The sequence below is a fragment of the Pteropus alecto genome, unplaced genomic scaffold, assembly GCF_000325575.1.
Source record: "Pteropus alecto unplaced genomic scaffold, ASM32557v1 scaffold72, whole genome shotgun sequence".
In the NCBI taxonomy this organism is placed as follows: Eukaryota; Metazoa; Chordata; class Mammalia; order Chiroptera; family Pteropodidae; genus Pteropus; species Pteropus alecto.
In genome coordinates this window covers 2,857,800-2,872,840 of record NW_006436811.1, presented here as the reverse complement: position 1 = coordinate 2,872,840, position 15,041 = coordinate 2,857,800, and the positions used below count along the sequence as shown (strand labels likewise).

The 15,041-nt window shown below is 37.6% G+C and overlaps 1 protein-coding gene and 1 pseudogene across 1 annotated transcript in view; one reads left to right on the top strand and one right to left on the bottom strand.

Annotated features, from left to right (window-relative positions):
* Nucleotides 1-2,634: 2,634 nt before the first annotated feature.
* Nucleotides 2,635-2,753, bottom strand: LOC112481453 (annotated as a pseudogene).
* A 7,416-nt stretch (nucleotides 2,754-10,169) lies between these two features.
* Nucleotides 10,170-15,041, top strand: part of PCDH9 (protocadherin 9) — an 809,303-nt gene continuing 804,431 nt past the window's right edge. The window contains 2 exon segments of the mRNA XM_015590877.2: nucleotides 10,170-10,739; nucleotides 11,955-15,041. Coding sequence (XP_015446363.1) covers nucleotides 12,090-15,041 — 2,952 coding nt within the window. The 5' untranslated portion in view covers nucleotides 10,170-10,739; nucleotides 11,955-12,089.

Sequence of the window (15,041 nt, the reverse complement as noted above, 5' to 3'; positions counted from 1 at the left end):
AAATGTATAAAAATAATCGAATAAAATTATATTGGGCTCTACCATGGATATTCATTGTAATAAAAACATCAGATTATGAAAAGAAAAATTTCTTATACACTCACTTGTCATAGATTTCCCCTTCAACTAGGTATCTCTGCAGCTTTTTAGCAACTTTGCAGAAATTCATTTTAACGCTATGTATTTGTCTTATTTGTCTTGATTTGAAGTTTATATTCTCCTTTGTCTTCCTAATAACAGAATTAAATTGATAATTTCTAGCAGTATAAGTGTGAATCTAACATAAAGAAGATAATAAGGCAGAATGTTAGTCATCACAAAACATTCCAAATATGCATGACATTGGTTATAAGTTAAGAGTAGACTTTAACAAATTCAGGGAGCACATCAAAATAAATTTCAGTAAGCAATTTTTGCATAATTTTAACTAAATGCAAAAAAATGAGTGCTATTGCTATTTGAAAAAATTGTCATAGAACATACATGTTTTTCTTTTTTGCTAGTCATTATTTTTTGACAGTGGAATCTTTGTAAGTGTCAAGTGGCTTGTATTTCTATTTAAGTAGGCAACACAGCAAGCTATCTCTTATTTTACCTTTTTTTAGGTCTTGCGTTCCCCACAGTGTCAGCCATTACTGATTAATGAAGTCATAAAGCAGAACTTAGAAATTAGCACATTGAGTAAGTTAGTGAAACAGGACAGAAAAAACGTTTACATTAAAATTTACACAAAAAAAATTGAAAGAAAAAATAACAAGAATAGTACAGTAATTTTGTTGCTTTTTTGAAAGAAACATTTGTTGTAAAGTATTATATAGTGTTATTACATTGCTGGTTTTTCTAGCTATTGATTTTAATATATCTTTTGAAAGAATATGACTACAATTGTGATATTACAATGGCTTATAAATACAAAGATTAAATTACTATTTGACAAATGTGAGTAAATAACTTAAAAAGTCTTGGTTAATAAAAATTATTTCCTTCAAATAACTGCTTTGACAATGTATTGATACTTGACATTCTAGTGGAAAAAATCGCTTAAAAACTCAATATTACCATTAAGTTAATTTTATGTAATAGAGACAATTTTATTTTTTAGATTTATGAAATTTATGAAATAAAAATTACAGCATAAATCCATACACTTAAATACTTTCAAGCATTTTACTTTTGATGTGCATTACCAGAAAAGTCCTCTAGGTGACAGTGTTTACCACAGATAAAAGTTATTTTAGAACTATTTTAACTTTTAAAATAATTCTCAAATGAGCCAAATAGTGTATAGTTAAAAATTCATTTTCTAGTATTCAGTATTTCTTCAGCATTTCTTTTGCTTTTAATGAATGTTTAACCTAATTCAGCAATTTTTTGCTTATTTATTAGATTTTTATTGCAGTTTAATTTGCAAATTTCCAAAAAAACCATTAAGTTGACCCAAAAACTTTAGAATAAACATATACGTGATTTATATACTTTGTAGGCATTAAAATAAGTTATTGAGACTATGGTAACAAGGATGAAAAAAATCTTAGCAATTAATTGGTTGAATTACATTACTTTTTAGTTCAAGCTTTTTGTAATCATAGATTTGAATGAAGTTATAGATACTTTATTGACTTATAACCAAAGGAGATCTTCATCCTCTATTTTAAATAATTGTAGTTTCAATTATGTGACATGATGAACAAACCAAATAAGTCACAAATGTATAACTGAATCTAGGGCAATCATATTTTTCAGGGAATTTGTGGGTGGGGTAGAATTTTTTAATAATTATAAAATAATAGAAATAATGCAAAGGTATTATATAGAATCAACTTTTATAATGGATATATTTCACATTAGTATAAATCTAGTAAAAATGCCTTATATATACATTGAAGAATCTTACAATTTCTGAAAACAGGGATGAACAGAAATGACCACATTTAGGCCCAATGGTTGATTTATAGATTTGCTCTGCCTTCTGTGAAGATAGAAAATTTGTCACAAACAGTTGGAAGAGAGATTTATTTCTGCTGGTTTCATCTAGTATTTCAGAGGCAAAATTTATAAAGTATTTTGTCCATTTTCCTATAGACTATCAAGTGAATTTCAGTGATAACTTTTGACATGGCTATTTAGAGACTTAATTAGACATAAATTTACTTAACTAAATCATAATATATAAAAAGCAAATGCTATTCATCTAAAATAGAGTTCCTCAACTTTGGCACTACTCCCACTTTGGACCAGATAATGCATGTGCACACGTGCATGAGTGTGTGTGTGTGTGTGTGTGTGTGTGTGTGTGTGTGTGTGTGTGTGTTGGGGAAGGGGAGCTGTTCCGTACATTCTATAATATTAAACATCGTCTCAGTAGCAACACCCACCTCTCCTCCCATGCTCCAGTTATAACAATAAAATGTCTTCAGACATTGCCAAATGTCTCCTAAGGGGCAAAATCACTCTGAGTTGAAAACCACATATGTGAAAACTTGATTATTTTCCACTCTTCTTATGCTGTCTTACAATTTTATTTTATTTTATTTTTTTTATTATTATTTTATTTTTTAGGCTAGACAACCCTTGGTTGACCTCACAGACTGCAAGGACCTTGTCAGTTTACAATCCTTTACTTTTTATTTTTTACACCTACAGCATCTGGTCTTCCTAGGTGGTCTCCCATCCAAGTACTAACCAGGCCCGACCCTGCTTAGCTTCCGAGATCAGGCAAGATAGGGCTTGTTCAGGGTGGCATGGCCATAGCTATCTTACAATTTTAAAATGCCAATCATGTTATTACAGTTTATATTTTAGCCCTTTAGTAGATTAATTAATCAAGAATAGGGTCAAGCAAAATTACCAAGTTGCTGTGGTTGCTTCTTATATTAGGACTCTTGGTTCAAGTAGTAGCTGTTACAAAGGCTACTAGATTAGCTCTTAAACGGTGGCAAGGATATGACTGGATACCAACAATGAACTGGAACCAGGTAATTAATGGCCATAAGGGGTTGTTCATCTCTGATTCCTTCTGTGCATCAATTTCATTTTTCTTATTCTTCACTTTGTAAAGATAGCTGCTTGGCTTACCATATAGATGAAATATGGGAAGAAATATTTCCAAAGAAGAGGAACTCTTATGAGCTTTGGAGATGACTCATAGGTGTCCAGGCATGTATGATGTCACCTCCTTCTATACTCCTCAGGACCCTGGTCCCCTCATATTGCTTAACAAGTACCCTAAGACCTCCTGTTCTGTTTCATGAAGTTCTGCTTTTCCCCAGAAGATGCCAGGCTCCAAATAGACTTCTTCCTCACTTTTAGTCCAAAGTAAAATTTAGCTCAAAATAGCCAATCTCTACGAAGAAGAAAACAAAATAAATCCAATTAATATATGAGTGCTGTGTAAATTCCTTGAGTCTCTAAGCAGTACTTGCTTCGAAAGAATGCTTGGTGACAGAATCCCTGCATGTTAAATCATAGGTGCTGTGCTTTCTCCAGTGTACTCTTTTTGCTTTTGTTTTTTAATTTTTAAAATTTGTCCTGTGTGCTGTGATACTTTGTATCTAAGTTGGCTTTTAGGTCCTTGCTACTTAAGGTGTGGCCCACAGATCAGCATTAGGGTCCCCTGGGAATTTGGTAGAAATGCAGGATCTCAGCTCCCACCCCAGAACTAATATATCGGAACCTGCATTTTAATTTAACACGATACCTGGGTAATTTGTATTCTAATTAAAATTTGAGAAACACAGAATCAGATTAAGTTGTTATTTAATCACAAAGAAGTCAACTTTAGTATAATATTAGGTTTACAATAATAAACTCAGTAAACATTCTGGAACAACATGAAGATAAAGCTACATTGCTAGTATATTTATGTATATTATCAAAAACTCACTATTGAGTATTTGAACTATTAAAATTAGTGTAGTAAGCAAAATTTTTAAAATCTAAAATACATAAGAGATATTTTGATGAGAATTAACAAAGTGGAAAATACTCTCAGGATAGTATACCTCTGTATAAAAGAACAACAAAAAAAGCAATAAGAGGCTTCAGCTGATTGATACTTGAGATATATATGAATATCTCTGTGCTGAGAATATAGGATTTTAAAAATATAGTAGGTATTTTTATGTATTTTTTACATAGTATGTTTATTAGATTTTTGAATGAACTAATGAGTAAATTTATGAAACTAAAATTTCCCTTGCGAGCTTTATAATCATTTCATATAATTCTCACTTTTCATTTTTCCCTACTAATTGTGGTATGTGCCTGAATTGGCACCTGATCTTTAAGATCTACTTATCTATTGTAATATATCAATAAGTTGGCCTAGTTCCACAGTGAGGGGCAAATATTACTGGAAAATAATACCATTACTCTCTTTCAGCATAGCTTTTAAAAACGCCTCCATTAGGATGGTTGCTAGTTCTAGCAATTAAACAAGTTTGCAATTAGGCCGTAGATATACAGATACTGCACTCAAACTGGGATGCTTATTTACTCTCCAAATTAAGACATAGATATTTTGCTGTTATAAAGAAATATTAATAATCTTTTGAAATTGTAAGAGATATTTAGTGCTTTTTATTATATTTTATAAGTGATATTTTTCCAGGTAAGTTTCCTAATTAGGCTTTCTTATAAACTCCACAAATAATGTTTCCTATAACTACATTTTTAAAAGTAAATTTCTCTTATGAGGTGTCTTCGCTTACTTTAAAGCAGATTGACCCCATTTCATACAACCAAGAAGTTACTTTGAGGTTCCTTTAATCCTTTCTGAAAATTTCACCAGTCTGTTTGTGGCTGGAGCACGGTAAATTCATAGGCATAGGATTGAAAAGATGATGTATGTTTTAGGACCTTTTAAAGGATTGCATTAGTGTACACTAAAGAACAAGATTTTTGTTTAAGAACAAATTATATTAAAGAATTATGTGTTTACATACATGCATGTTTTAAATAGAGTGGTATTGACTTAAATCCCAGACAAAGCATACCAGTATCTTTTGAAGTCTGAGCAATAAGCTGTCTCTGTTACTTAGGTGTTATCAGTGATATGTAGTTAAGCCAGAGCAGCAGGAGTCAATGGAATATGCATGGTCTTCCCGACTCATCCTAATTCAATTAGAGAAGGTCTGTGGGTTGAATTTGGTTCCTGAGAGGAGACTATAAGAGAAAATGAGGTTTATCCATCCTGCTCTATATTAGTAAGCCTATTTACGTGTACATTATGTAACAAATTGTGCTCCTAGAAGAATATGAGTTTATTTAAAAAAAAAAAGAAAAAAGAAAAAGGAAAATTATAGGCCTGCATAAATTGGGGGAGAAGAATAGGAAGTGAAAGTTACTAGAATGATGTTTCAGGTACTATGAAGTTCTGTTTTCGACAACATACTCTTATCGATGAGAATGTATTAAAAGAGAATAAAGAAAACTTGTACTATATTTTAACTTGAGAAAGTTCTAATATCTAAGAAAATCATTTTCCCAATAATCTTTGGGCAAATGCTATTGTGCATGAAATATTTTCTTGTCTCAATGTTTCTCTGTCTGTATTTTTAAGTGTAAGTAGAATTGCTTCCAAAGATGCATGTAAATTCTGCATCTTTGGGCATTGATTTTATATAAATATGAATTGAATAGATCATACTTGATATTCTAATCTAACAGTTCTCACCCAGAAAAAATAAATATCATACAAGAAATAGAAAGTTTCGTATGTTATATTTCACTTGAAATTACATGACTTTAAAGTGATCAAATTATTTAAGGTTAATATATATTTATTCTCTCATTACCGTGTTAGAACATGTTTTGATGTTTCCTGAGTGATTACGTGAGCCTACCTGAGATGGGGAATACATTTGTTATGAAAGCTATGTCTCTATATAATCTGAATGAAGTCTTAAAAACCAATGATGAAATTTGAAAATTCAATATTCTTTGTTTATATGGTGAACAAGATAAAATAGTAGCACTTGAAAATGTCAGTTTATATTGTAATAACTGTTAGAGCTACAAAGCCAACATCTATAATCATTGTCAGTCATAAAAATATAGCAAATTGGGATAAATTTAGTTCAGTCATTCAAACAGAATGCAGCTTCTTGTCACCTGCTTTCCTTTGTGATCTGATTACCTTGGACTAAGTTTTCCTTAAAAGAAAGAAAAGGAAAAAAAAAAAAAAGATATCCAAAGGAAATAGCTATTAGAGAAGCAAAAGAATTATTCAAGGACCTTACTATACTTTGCCAGTTTGCACAGTCTTAAAAGGTGTTAATTTTCTTTTTGTGGTGTTAACATTCTGCTTTGTCATTTTCTAAACAGTGATAATACAAATAACCCTTAGCATTTTTCAAACACTTTCCCCCCAGAAGTACAGTACAATAGTCTAGCCTCTTTTGTGAAATGGGGACAATAATACCTGCTGTGACATAGGAGCCCCTGTTATTGATTGATTAATGTCTGTTAGACACAATAAGATATCTGGATTAAAGGAACTTTAGAAGTATAGAGCACAAAAGAATTTTATTTTATTTTATTTTTAACTTTGGAATATAGAACTAGTATATTAGAGTTGAAAATTTTAGTCTTGAAATCCTCAAGGAGATCGTTTGATCATTCTAAATACCACAGTGTATATGTCTTTTATATAAAATGTAACTTAAAGAAAAAAGCCTTTACAATCTCTGTGTGAACTGTAATTTTAAAATGCTGAGTGGTAACTAGAAAATCATAGATGAAAAATCCAATTAACAAGCCAAACTTCTTAATAATTCAGGTTATTAAATGCCATTACATTGAGAATATTGTTTAAATATATAAACAGAATGACATTAAATTTTTGAAATATAAAATTATTTTATGAACTTGACATCTGTTTCTGTATAAATCTATAATAGCATTTTAGTCTTTAGTTAGCTGGTCTAAGGTGACTCAGCTTCACAAGTATCCTATGACCTATATAACCAGCAGAAAACACTAAGACAATTTTACTATATAGCCCAGATGGCATAATTCCTAAATTATGTACTAATCAGGTACAGTACAGGTGAGAATATCATAATTCCTTGCTGTAGAAAACATGAATTGACAAAGATGAATAAGGGTTAATTAACGAGATCTAATTAGAAGTATAATATATATACTGGAAGATCTATTATTGGAAGTCATATAATTGGAAATCTAATATTAAATTCACTAAAGAAAAAACTGATGAAAATGCAGCATAAACCAGATGTTCCTCTACGAAAACTAAAATTGATTAATATTTCTCTAATTCATAATTATACAGATATAAGATTTTTTTAAAAAATAGAAGAGATTGTGAGCAGTTCTCATTATGGGGATGTATTATATAGAGTTTTGGGCAGAAGCCTCAAATTGTGATAGAGTTAGAAATATGACCCTTTATATTTTTCTTCTTGAATATTAATAAGATCTCTAATACCAGTTCTCATTCTGGAGTTTAGCAGTTGGAATATAATAGGGCAAACAATAAGCTTTAACTATTCTTGCTTTAAGAGATAAAACTAGTATGATTAGTTGAAGAATCCCAGTAATTTAGATAGGCCAAATAAACACCTATATGATAGAATGCACTGAAGTCAGTAGCTTTATTTCTATATAATATTTAGTCTCCTGTGAAAAGAGTCTAGGCAGACCTCATTAGGGGGCTTTGACTTACGGTTTCTGTTAATTTAAGTCCCATGGTCATAAATTTAATCATGGGATGATTTTTTTCTTCCTCAACCTTCATCTGTGTTCATGCTAAGATTTCATTTATGAGCATAGGGTAATAATGGGTTCTGACAACAAATCAAGCTATCCCTTAGCAAACAGAAATCACTTTGCTTAGTAATAATGTTTAATTATTGCTAAGTTATGTGTTATGACTGCAACATGACTTTGAAATGACTACAGTATGATTAGAATAGGAATGTGAGATAACTGCGATGCATCTGAAGTGAACTGGAAAGGGGTTGTGCTGCTGTGTTTATTGTAAATGTATCAGAATGATGGTTCATTTATTGTTTTAAACTAGTTCAGAAAATAAAATAGGTGACAATTGGAACAATGCGCTAGCTTTAATTGTAGATTTTGTGAATGGCAAAACGATCATTCATAGTGATAAGATAAAAATCTTCAATTCACTTGCATGATTGTATGAAGTGATATTTTTCTTTTTACTTTTAGATATTTAAGCAGTCCTTTTTATTCTTAAATTTTGTGTACTCTAATACAAAATATTATTATAAGAGCTATTTGTCTATTTACAAATATCAATCTATAGCCTACAAGAAACCTGTTTTGTATTTCACATATAAAGGAACAACCTATTTTTCAGTGGGCTTTCGGCATGCACTTTTCCCGTGAATTCTGACCTGAAGAGAAGTTTAAATTAAAAAAAAAAAACTTACATTTTCATCGAAAACAGTAAATTGTAATATCAATTGAGTTGGTTAAATAGTAATTTTCTGCAATATTTCATTTTGGTGGGTTTGCTTAGTGATACATATATATTTACTTTTAACTTAAATATCTAAAAATAAGTGTGCATATTGAAAAATAAAACCATTGTATTAAAAGGAAGTATCTTTGTACATGCCATCACAGTAGAGAACTATGTGGAGAGCCATTAACGCATGTAGAGCCCAGTACAGAATGGGGAACACAGAGGTTTAAAATAAATGCCCTTTATCCTCCCTGTAAGTTAGAGCAAGTTATTCAATCACGCATTAAGACCTTCTCAGAAAACCTTTATAGGTCATTCAAAACACATAATTTTTTTTCCTGTTCCAAGTGAACCGTTATTATTAAAGCCTTGAACTTTACTCAGGTATCTGTTGTTCTAGGTACAACCCATTATGCAAACCTTCGTGGTTTACTGATTTTAAAAGATCAATCACAGATAGATAGTGCTTTCGGGAAAGTATTTAAGGAATAAGGTTAATCCTTTCGGGAGTCTTTCCATTCAGCCCTTGTATGAAAATGAGAAATGTGTGAGGACGCGCTACAGAACTGGAGTCAGAGAAATGAATTGCACAGGGAAAGACAAGTATTACGTGTAAAGTTGGAGTCAGCAGAAAGTGCAAGGGGAAAGGAAATGTTCCATAGCTTGGGAGCAGCTGGACGGGACTCCTTCCAGCCTTTCGCAAGCAAAGTTTGCAGTTAGGTGAGCTGGAAGCGGGGTACGCTGCAACCGCATGTCCAGGCGAGCTCGGGTTCGCGGGTTCCCAGGCGTGGCGGGAGCAGAAGTGCAAAGACAGCCACGTTCGGCCGCCGCTGCTCTCTGAGATGAGACTTAGCGCCGCACACCAGACTGCCCAGGGCTGACCAAGGGGATCCTAGAGGCTGCCACTTTCCCTCTCCCCTTCAGCTTCCTTTACCCTGCATGCAGGGAGTGCTCAAATTATTTTTCTTTCCAGTCTCGATTGAAATTCAAATATTCTCTGCCCGACCTTTCAAAGTCCGCCCTCTCCGCCCTTCCTGGCAATGTCTCTGCCAGCAAAAGCTTCTAGTTGCAGCACCGGGTATGCTGTCGGTTCACCGCGCTCCGGGCATCTACTGGCTCATGCTCCCTTCCGAGGGGCGACAATACATCTCGAGCCTGGGACCCCAGATTGACTCTCCTATCTTTGCATTTTGGCCTCTCTATTTAGCAAAGAGAAATGCGAACTGTGCGCACAGAGCTGAGTCCCCTCGGCGTCCCCACATCCGCCCGCCGCGGTGCCGGAGGCTCCCTGGATCAGCGCCTGCTCGCCCCGCCTGCCCCCTGCACTGCCCCTACCGGGGCTCGCCTGACTGCCGGGGTTCAGCGTTCGCTGCCCTGAGCGGCAGGGAGCAGCCGCCAGCTCCGCTTGCGCCTGCGACAGCTGGTTCAGCGCCCGCCGGAGGAGCACCCGCGCTTCTCTTGCGGGCAGGACCCTGCTGAGCATGCTCAGTGCGCCTCCTGGAAGCCGGCTCTCCCGGGGCCGGGATCAGTTCTCCGTGTTTTTGCAGCTGCCGAGGGGGCGCTGAGGAGGGGAGGCTGGGAGACAGTCAGAGCCTTGTTCTGTGCCCCCTCCCTCGCGTCCGGCTGCGGCCGCCGCACCGCAAGATGCGGGCCAATCAGGGGCTGGGGGCGGGGCCCGTGCCGTCACGCCCTCCCTCTGGGCTTATTGAGAGTTATATCAAGAAATTCAGTTCAGAGGAGAGGAGAGGGAGAAGGAGAGAGGGGCAGAGGAGAAGCGAGAGAGGGAGAGCAAGCAAGACAGGAAGGAGCGCCCTAGAGTCTCTGAAGCACGAAAGAGATAACCGATTAGGAATTTTTCTGGCCACTGTCACCCCCGGAGAGCAGCCGGAGAATCACCATCACCCCAACTCTGACGTTTCCTACAAGAAGTTAGAGACTTAAGCAGTATTGACATCGGATGGAAATGGTATGCTTGATCCTGTGGAAAATATCCCTGAGCTGAAGAAGTGCAACTGGATGTTGTGTGTGTTAAATACCAGAAGAGCCCAGACCTCGTGGGTAATAGAGAGGAAATGTGGAGAGAATGACTAACGACAAATCTGTGAATTTGTTCTCTGGAGTTGCTAATTTGCCAGCCCAAAGCAACACATTTCACAAGGAGGAAGCGTTTTGCTGCTTCTGATTTCTCCCCAAACTGGTGCTACCAGATGCATGGCTTTCTATGTGTTGGAACAAATCATTCCTAACTGCAGCATACCGGGAAAGGGGAAAGGTTGAGGCAACTAACGTAAGTGTAAAGTTTCGCATGCACAATTGTAAATTCTGTGTTTAGATATGTTCTCAGTGTAGACGAGGGATGTTTGTAATTGGTAGACGGTGGGGCAGAGCTCACCTACTAGGCTTTATCTGCATCCCTACCTGCATCACTCTGCCGGAACTAATCACGGGCATCAGCTACCGTGCAGCCTAATGCAGATAAGATTAGAGCCTGGGAACTGACCAGTTCTACTCAAGTGGGTAGCTACCTGGAGACTTGCACCCATTTAAATTGCAGTTAGAGAAGCATTTAAGCAGAAGCCTTTTTACCTGCATTATTGGGTTGCAGTATTTATGTGTGGCAGATGTTACTAATATTATAACTGGAGAGCGGGGTTAAGAAACTGCATTTTTTTTCTTCTTTTAGGCTCTGTAGAAAATACTGTGCTGTTACATGGAAATGTTACTGCGTTTCACTTACGTTTCAACACTCTTCCACCTCTAGGATAAGGAATCCTATATTATTATTTCATAAAGTTTTAATATGTTTATTAATTCTAATGGGGATAATTTGGCAATATGGAGAAATGAGAGCAAGGTCTGGATAATAGATTTGAAGTCTTGGTGTTGTGCTTTTAGGCAATGATAATCTGTAGTGGCCGGTGACTATTGCTTCTGATGCTGCAGCAGCATGTCCGATGCTTGTTTCCCAGTAAGATTGTATTAGAAGGCAGTTGGAGAACTGGGGGGACAGAAAAAGATAGTCTTTTTAGAAGAAAGAGATGACTCAGTGTGGCAGAGAAGAAAACACATCACATTTGACATGTGACAAAGCAGTTAGCAGGAACCATAGCTAAATACTTAGTGTTTTTTACTTGCACCTAAAAAACTAAGGGAGGTGGGTTGGAAGCCAGGAGGCGGGTAAGCCAGGGGGAGGGGAGGAAGAGAACAAGAATGCATGTTTTGAATTAAACAGTGTCCTGAAAAACAGTGTGGGTGAATACAGGTAAAAATAGCAGCTGTCCTGAATTCAAAAGTAGATAATTTCATTTTTTTTTTTTTTCTGGGCAAATGCAACAAGCAGGAGATATTGAGTGCTTTTATCCACAGAGTTAACTTGCAAACAGTGGCAGAGCTAACTGCCATGTTTACTAATAATATACAGTGGAAAATGTGTTGTGATATTTCGCGACTGCATGTTTTTATTTACTGAAGAATAATATTGTCTATACAATTGTGTTGACAGTGGCTGTCTCCAAATAAGCGATGAGATGTAATGCATCCTCCGGTCCATGCACACTTCCTCTTGCAATCCGTGCATCATTCCTCAGTGGAAACCTTTAAACCCTAAAATCCAGGAAAAGAAAATAAATACATTATCATGGACCTGAGGGATTTTTACCTGTTGGCTGCTCTGATTGCCTGTTTAAGGCTGGATTCCGCAATAGCTCAAGAACTTATTTACACTATTAGAGAGGAATTGCCTGAAAATGTGCCCATAGGAAACATACCAAAGGATCTGAACATTTCTCACATCAATGCTGCCACAGGGACCAGTGCCAGCCTTGTCTACAGACTGGTTTCTAAAGCTGGGGATGCCCCTTTGGTGAAAGTATCCAGTAGCACTGGGGAAATTTTCACAACCTCCAATAGAATAGACAGAGAAAAACTCTGTGCTGGAGCCTCTTATGCTGAGGAGAATGAGTGTTTCTTTGAACTTGAGGTGGTGATCCTCCCCAATGATTTTTTCAGGCTGATCAAAATAAAAATAATTGTCAAGGATACCAATGATAATGCCCCCATGTTTCCATCTCCTGTCATCAATATTTCCATTCCAGAAAACACTTTGATCAACAGCCGCTTTCCAATTCCATCAGCAACAGATCCTGACACAGGCTTCAATGGTGTACAGCATTATGAATTGTTAAATGGGCAGAGTGTTTTTGGACTGGATATCGTGGAAACTCCGGAGGGAGAGAAGTGGCCGCAATTGATTGTTCAGCAAAACTTGGACAGAGAACAGAAAGATACCTATGTGATGAAAATCAAAGTAGAGGATGGAGGCACTCCACAGAAATCCAGCACAGCCATACTGCAGGTCACAGTAAGTGATGTAAATGACAACAGGCCAGTGTTTAAGGAGGGTCAGGTGGAGGTCCACATTCCAGAGAATGCTCCTGTGGGCACCTCTGTAATTCAGCTCCATGCCACTGATGCAGACATAGGCAGTAATGCTGAAATCCGGTACATTTTTGGTGCCCAGGTTGCCCCTGCTACCAAAAGACTCTTTGCTTTAAATAATACTACTGGGCTGATTACAGTTCAGAGGTCCTTAGATCGAGAGGAGACAGCCATTCACAAAGTGACAGTGCTGGCCAGTGATGGCAGCTCCACTCCCGCTCGAGCAACCGTGACCATCAATGTCACTGATGTAAATGATAACCCTCCTAACATAGACCTCAGGTACATTATAAGTCCCATCAACGGCACAGTGTATTTATCTGAGAAAGATCCTGTCAATACCAAGATTGCCCTAATTACAGTTTCAGATAAGGACACAGATGTGAATGGCAAAGTGATCTGTTTTATTGAAAGAGAGGTCCCATTTCATTTGAAGGCAGTATACGACAACCAATATTTGTTAGAGACCTCCTCTTTGTTGGACTACGAGGGCACCAAAGAATTCAGCTTTAAAATTGTTGCCTCCGATTCTGGCAAGCCCAGTTTAAATCAGACTGCCCTGGTAAGGGTTAAGCTTGAGGACGAAAATGACAACCCACCAATTTTCAACCAGCCTGTAATTGAGCTGTCAGTTTCTGAAAACAACCGACGTGGGTTATACTTAACAACTATTAGTGCCACAGATGAAGACAGTGGGAAAAATGCAGATATTGTTTATCAGCTTGGACCGAATGCCTCCTTCTTTGATCTGGACCGAAAGACAGGAGTTTTGACAGCCTCCAGAGTCTTTGACAGAGAGGAACAAGAACGATTCATTTTTACAGTAACTGCCAGGGACAATGGGACCCCTCCCCTCCAAAGCCAAGCGGCTGTGATAGTTACTGTTCTGGATGAGAATGACAATAGCCCCAAGTTTACTCATAATCATTTCCAATTTTTTGTGTCTGAGAATCTGCCAAAGTATAGTACTGTGGGGGTAATCACAGTGACAGATGCAGATGCTGGCGAGAATAAAGCTGTGACTCTTTCCATTCTAAACGACAATGATAATTTTGTGTTGGATCCCTATTCTGGAGTCATAAAGTCAAACGTCTCATTCGACAGAGAGCAGCAGAGTTCCTATACTTTTGATGTCAAAGCCACCGACGGGGGACAACCACCACGCTCCTCTACTGCAAAAGTCACCATCAATGTCATGGATGTCAATGACAACAGCCCAGTTGTCATTTCTCCACCTTCTAACACTTCTTTTAAGTTGGTGCCCCTCTCAGCCATTCCCGGCTCCGTGGTCGCAGAGGTTTTCGCAGTGGATATTGACACTGGGATGAATGCTGAGCTGAAGTACACCATCGTGAGTGGGAACAACAAAGGCTTGTTTCGGATTGATCCAGTCACAGGCAACATTACTTTGGAAGAAAAACCGGCACCTACCGATGTGGGCTTGCACCGTTTGGTGGTCAACATAAGCGACCTGGGGTACCCTAAGTCTCTGCACACACTCGTGCTCGTTTTTCTTTACGTTAACGATACTGCCGGGAATGCCTCCTACATCTATGACTTGATCCGCAGGACTATGGAGACCCCGTTGGACAGGAACATAGGGGACAGTAGCCAGCCCTATCAAAACGAGGACTATCTCACCATCATGATCGCCATCGTCGCAGGTGCCATGGTGGTCATAGTCGTGATCTTCGTCACGGTTCTGGTGCGCTGTCGCCATGCATCAAGGTTCAAAGCAGCTCAGAGGAGCAAGCAAGGGGCTGAATGGATGTCCCCAAACCAGGAGAACAAACAAAATAAGAAAAAGAAAAGAAAGAAAAGAAAGTCTCCCAAGAGCTCTCTTTTGAACTTTGTGACAATTGAAGAGTCCAAACCCGATGACGCAGTTCACGAACCTATCAATGGGACAATAAGCCTGCCAGCTGAGCTGGAGGAGCAAAGTATAGGAAGATTTGACTGGGGTCCGGCACCTCCAACCACCTTCAAGCCCAACAGCCCTGACCTGGCCAAGCACTACAAATCTGCTTCTCCACAGCCTGCTTTTCATCTTAAACCAGACACTCCAGTTTCCGTGAAAAAGCATCATGTGATTCAGGAACTCCCTTTGGACAACACCTTTGTCGGGGGTTGTGACACCCTTTCCAAACGCTCT